Source organism: Chrysemys picta, unplaced genomic scaffold (genome assembly GCF_011386835.1).
Source record: "Chrysemys picta bellii isolate R12L10 unplaced genomic scaffold, ASM1138683v2 scaf1662, whole genome shotgun sequence".
Lineage (NCBI taxonomy): Eukaryota > Metazoa > Chordata > Testudines > Emydidae > Chrysemys > Chrysemys picta.
Window position 1 is genome coordinate 5,368 of NW_027054368.1, and position 5,916 is coordinate 11,283.

Here is a 5,916-nt window from a genome sequence, read left to right on the forward strand (position 1 = left end):
GACCATTGGTGAGTAGGAATTCTGCCCAGAAGCATCTCCCACGATACAGATTTACCCCAGTTCCTCTCTGATTCCTATTGCCCTTACATAGAATCAGTCCCATGACACCTCACCCCACCACTGCCCTTCTGAATTACAGGATGGACACCTTTCCGAACGGACAGGACAAATCTGGACTCCAGCCAGCCAGGCCCCACTGACTCTTCTGTCCCAGGTAGGAGTCAACAGCCTTTCGCTGTGACAAATCACCACATGTCTATTTCTGTCCCATCAGGAAGTTCCATCCCAGTGCACACGGGATCATTCAGTGCCTCAGTTTTCCTAGCTTCATAATGGGGCTAACAAGACTGACAATCTTCACTGGGGTCTGGAAGGTGTGGGTAATGTTTGTAAAGGGACTGGAAGAGGAAATGCCCAATCTCAATGTTAAGTAACATGACACTGTCTGGGCAGTGATTGGTGGAAATCCCTCGCCAGGGGTTCCATAAGGTGCAGACAGTTCCCACACAGTTGTATGTCCCTGTCGCCCCCAGGGCATTCTATTAGTGACCATGATTGCGGGAAATTAACCCAGCATCTGCCTGTATCCACAGACACAGAGGAGCAGAAGGCGGCCCAAAAACAAGACCCGGCGCCACAAACCCTGGCTGCAGGAATGGGCAGCCACTGCAGCACTTTCTGTGCTGAACCTCCTGATCCAGGTAGGCCCATGCCCAGTATTGAGTGCCAGGAATAAAGCCGGGGAAAGTAGCCACAGTGACAGTCAAACCCCAGTGCTGAGAGGGCAAGAAGAGACTCCACCCAGGCTCTGTGCCCTGCTCTGCACATGCCCATAAGCCACTGCCCTCTGCTCCACCTTACACGCCAGCCTCCGTGCCATCCCAGGCTGGGCTAAAGCCCTGCTGCCATAGGGCAGCACTGGAATCATCACTGCACAGCCTGGGTGCCAGTAAAGGGGGAACTGACCCACCAGGCAGCTCCCTCTACCAGCTCAGCTCCCCAGTGGCTCTTCATAAGAATATAAGAATGGCCATGCTGGGTCAGACCAATGGTCCATCTAGCCCGTTACCCTGTCTTCTGACAGTGGTCAATGCCAGGTGCTTCAGAGGAATGAACAGAACAGAGCAATTATCAAGGGATCCATCATCCCCTGTCATCCAGTTCCAACTTCTGGCCATCAGAGGTTTAGGGACACCCAGAGCATGGGATTGCATCCCTGACCATCTTGGCTAATAGCCATTAATGGACCTATCCTCCTTGAATTTATCTAGTTCTTTTTAAACCCAATTATACTTTTGGCCTTCACAACATCCCCTGGCAATGAGTTCCACAGGTTGATTGTGCATTGTGTGAAGAAATACTTCCCTTTGTTTGTTTTAAATCCACTGCCTATTAATTTCATTGGCTGACCCCTGGTTCATGTGTTCTGTCAAGGGGTAAATAACACTTCCCTAGTCATTTTATGATATTATCGATCTTATTATCTATCCCTTTCCTAATGATTCCCAACATTCTGTTAGCTCTTTTGACTGCCGCTGCACATTGAGTGGATGTTTACGGAGAGCTATCCACAATGACTCCAAGATCTCGTTCTTGAGTGGTAACAGCTAATTTAGACCCCGTCATTTTGTATGTGGGATTATGTTTTCCAATGTGCATTACTTTGCACTCATCGACACTGAATTTCATCTGCCATTTTGTTGCCCAGTCATCCAGTTTAGTGAGATCTCTTTGTAACTCTTTCCAGTTTACCTGGGACTTAACAATGGTGAGTAATTTTGTATCATCCACCTATTTTGCCACCTCCTTATTTTACCCCTGAACAGCAAAGGCCCCAGTACAGATTTTTGGGGACCCCACTATTTACCTCCTTGTGAAAACCGAAAATGTATTCTTACCCTGTCTTTTAACCAGCTACAGTCCATGAGAGGACCTTCCCTCTAATCCCATGGCTGCTTACTTTGCTTAAGAGCAACCTTAGTTTCCTGCTGTTCATTTTAGGCACCAAGCAAAAGGCCTATTTGTCACCCAGGGGACAGCTCGCCCCAATCAGCGAGGAGGAGGAAACGCCAAGGAAGACCAGCGTGAGTGAGGAGAGAGCGGGAAATCCACAGCACACTGGGGAAGTGCCCATGGCACAGATGGTACAAGGTTCCCTCCATCACCAACTCAGCCTGGACTCCCGCCCCCTACTGCCTTTCCCACGACACACTGACCCTCTAAGACTCTGACTCCCTTTCCTCATCTCTTGCTCCCAGATTCACTGCCATTCTCTGGCCCTAGAGAACATGCTCTGACCCCCCCTTGCCAGGGCAGGTGTTGCAGACGGGAGGAGAGAGGCGACTCCATTCCCAGCACCTGCCCCTGCTTTCTTTTTTCTTTGCTGGCTGGTCAGCAATGGGCTGCATTAGGGAACCAGGGAGAGAAATAATCCTGAGTTTCACCTCTCCCCAGAGTGTCCCGCGCACTCACCTCTCCCTGGGCCCGGGGCAGGGTTAGCTGTTAGCCCAGCTATACCTGTGGAGAGCAAGGCTCCGGGAGGGGAAGTGGATGGCCCAAGGCCAGAAAGCAGGAGTGTACATCCCTGGTACACTCTGGAAGTGACCATTGTAGGAGGTGAGCAGGCAGAGACAATGGGCCAGATCCTTGGCCCCTGGTAAGGCCGCATGAAGGGACATTAAGCTCTCCCTTCCAAGCTCCCGCGTGCTTTCCTCAGCCCAGCACGGGGGCAGGGAGGAGCCCTTGGATGCTGTCTCCCCATCCCTGACCTGTCTGCGTGGGTCTCTAGACTGTCAGCCCTTCAGGACAGACATTGTCTCTGTCTGCGTTGTGCTGCACCCAGTGCAACAGGGCCTGATCCTGACTGGAGCCTGTGGGCGCTGCCATAACATCAGTAGTGATAAGTAATCAGGGCAGGCCCCGCTCTTCCAAACCGGGCCCCGCCATCCCTGCCATCCTCTCAGCACACACCACCCCAGCTGGCGCCCGGTACAACTATCCTGTTGAACCAACCCTAAGTGATACTAGGCTAGTGCAAACCAAGGGGTCAAATGCCCCTCCCAGAGAAGGGAGAGCCCGGCACCAGCTGGAAGCTGTTCTCCACCAGGCCATAACTTTATTCCTTCCAAGTCTGGGTAGTGGTAACCCAGCTGCTGATGGAGACTCTACACATTGGGGCTTGTCTGCCTGACACGTCATCGCCATGCCCTGCATCTTTTCTCTTGCACAGGGCCTTGCTTGCGTGAGGGACATGGATGAGGCTGCCCTGAGGAAGGACATTGGCACCCTCTTCCCAGCACTCCACTCCATGGTAAGAGATGCTGGGATCACTCAGGCAAAATCCCGGGGCCTGTTGGCTTAAACTGGGTAGGCTGTGGGAAGAGCTGTCCCTGCCTCATCCTGTTCCCATTGGGGGATGGATCCTAGAGAACTCTCCTTTGGTTTCTTTTCCTCCCACTCACCCCACCCCCTTTGACCGGGAACATCATCATCCCGCACCTTGTTCCAACGCTCCACATCTTTGGTTCCTGACCCGTCAAACTCTGCTTCTACATGAGCCATGGCCCCCGAAGCCTCGGCGTCACTCATAGACTGATCCAGCTTGCTGGCCTGTTCTTTAGATGGGAATTAGAATCTGCCTCTCCACCCTCACCCCTTCACTCTGCCATCCGAGGGCTTGGCCTGAGAGACACTTGATCTAGTTGGCCTTTGCTGGTGTTGCTTTCTTCCCCTAGGTGTGTCATCTCCCCAGAGAGGCCCTGGAGGAGCGGAGAGAGGCCCTGGACTCTCTGATCCATCTGGGTAAGAAACCCATTCACCTTTCCCAGAGAAGGAGATTTCCCAGAGCCTGCGGAATTTCAGAGCCCAGGCATAGAACTGTATTCCCTTCCCCTTTATGATTCACTCACCCCAGTCTGATTCACTCCTCTTCCTGCAGCTCGCTTGTTCCTGGTGGAGCTGCTTGTGTTCCTGTTCAGGAGGCTGAACAAGGACGAGGAAGAGGAGACCTGTGCCAGTCTCTTCATTCTGGACCGGATAGTCCAATCCAACAGTAAGTGACCCCACAGCGAGGCCTTGTCTTTTGATGTCTTATGGCCTCTTGTGCAGTTAGCAGCGCTTAGCACTGGGCCTCATTGGGGTCATTTATACCTGTCTGCAGTAGATAATCCAAGTCCTGCAGCCAGGGCCGTAGCAACAAAGAACGTGGCCCCCTCCGAACGGTGGCCCCCTCCGAACAGATGTCTGGGCGGAGCCCCTTACAATGCAGAAACTGGAATGTGGAATTTATTTTGCCACTTTTAGGGGCCCCCTTCCTTGCAGGGCCCCCTCCGGTCGGAGGGTACGGAGAGCGCTTGCTACGCCTCTGCCTGCAGCCCCTCAGCCGATGCTGCGGCAATGAGAGAGGACAGTCACTGCTGGACCTGCAAGCGTGGGCAGATGCAGCTGGTTACCCATGGGGGTAACCTGCCAGGAGGGTCATGTAGGGACATTGAGGTTGCTCTAAGGTTCCTGAGATCTCAGGTCCCTGCACACCCCAGTTTAACATCAACCCTGCCGAGCCATGTGTCTGTGTCTCTTACAGTTTCCGAAATGACGCACAATACCGAGAAGCTGTTCATAGCCCTGGGTCCACTCCTGCAGAGCACAAGCATACGGGTGAGTCTGGAACCATGGCCAACGCGGCCAAAGCTAGGGAATGTCTGCCTGCCAGTGCAGAGCCTGCCGGGACCCTGTGCATCGAAACACATGACCCGTCAGTGCTCCATAGTGTAGGGCAGAAGGTGGGGGAGAGAATCCCTGCAGGGCTCCGGCTGCATTGTCATCTCTGGGCTGCCTAGCAGTATTTCACCAAAGGATCCCAGCCTGGACTGGGAGGGGACAAGGTCCCTCCACACTGTGTGCAAATCATTTCTGTTTCTCTCTGGGTCTGGCAGGTCAGAGAAGCCCTTGCTTATTTTATAAGGACAATGGGGGCGCATGGGCTCTTGGAGAAATCTGCCTCAAGACCCTTAATTGACTTCTTGGTGCGTCAGTGCACCCTGACCCTCGACAGCACGGTAAGAATCTGCAGAGACCTTGGTGACGGGAGTCCGTGAACAGGGCAGAACATGGGGTCAAGGGATAGGGAAGGGGGGCAGTTGCAGATGGGGATGGGCAGGTGATGGGCAGCAAATAGGACTTGGGAAGCAGATGGAACTGGGGACGGCACCCTCCGTCTACTGATGGAAGATGATGACAAATAGAAGACAGTGTTTTTTCCTCCCAGCCCATTCTCTCTGATCCCTCTCCCAGTTGCTATCCGGGCTCTGTCCCTCGCGCAGGGAGGGCAGGACCCCTGGCTTCCTCCTTCTCTCATCTCACTGTGATCATCCACCTTAGGAGACTAAGCCATGATGGATCTGGTTTTCACCAGGCAGAGGGGTGGAGCCTAGAACTGGCTCCACACAGACCCTGGGCTGGTTATGGCACAGTCACAGCCAGGGTTGCGCCTTTTCTCTTCAAGCCCCATTTTCACCCCCTGCCATGCCCACTAGAGTTACCGTGCCACGAAGTTCTCCACCGAATCTAAATCTCCCTGGTGTCTCCCTTACTTCTCACCATCAGGAGGAAGCAGACGGGAGGCGCACTATGGAGCTCGAGGTCCGCCAGCTCTGCTCCAGCACCCTGCAGTCCCTGGCTGACTCCCCCAGAATGGCCAATGTAAGTGACCCTGCCCCTCTCCATTGGACACAGGCCTCTCTGGGTCTGAGCTTTTCGATGAGACAGGCCCCAACCAGACTTATTTATCTGAGCCTCCCCGCTCCAGAACATCATGGGGTTGGTTAAAATGGACCCCGGATCCGAGCTAGACCTGGGTCTTTGGAACAGGGAACACTCACCGGCTGAGTGCCCCTGCACGCCAGCGTTTGGTGTCAA

General features: G+C 53.8%; 1 protein-coding gene across 1 annotated transcript; it reads left to right on the top strand.

Moving 5' to 3' along the window:
• The first annotated feature begins 2,034 nt into the window (after positions 1-2,034).
• On the top strand, positions 2,035-5,096 carry LOC135980045 (maestro heat-like repeat-containing protein family member 1). The gene is made up of 6 exons (XM_065580130.1): positions 2,035-2,084; positions 3,230-3,310; positions 3,735-3,801; positions 3,938-4,051; positions 4,583-4,656; positions 4,935-5,096. The coding sequence occupies exons 2-6, from the start codon at positions 3,251-3,253 to the stop codon at positions 5,094-5,096; spliced, it is 477 nt and encodes a 158-aa protein (XP_065436202.1). The 5' UTR covers positions 2,035-2,084; positions 3,230-3,250.
• Positions 5,097-5,916: the final 820 nt, after the last annotated feature.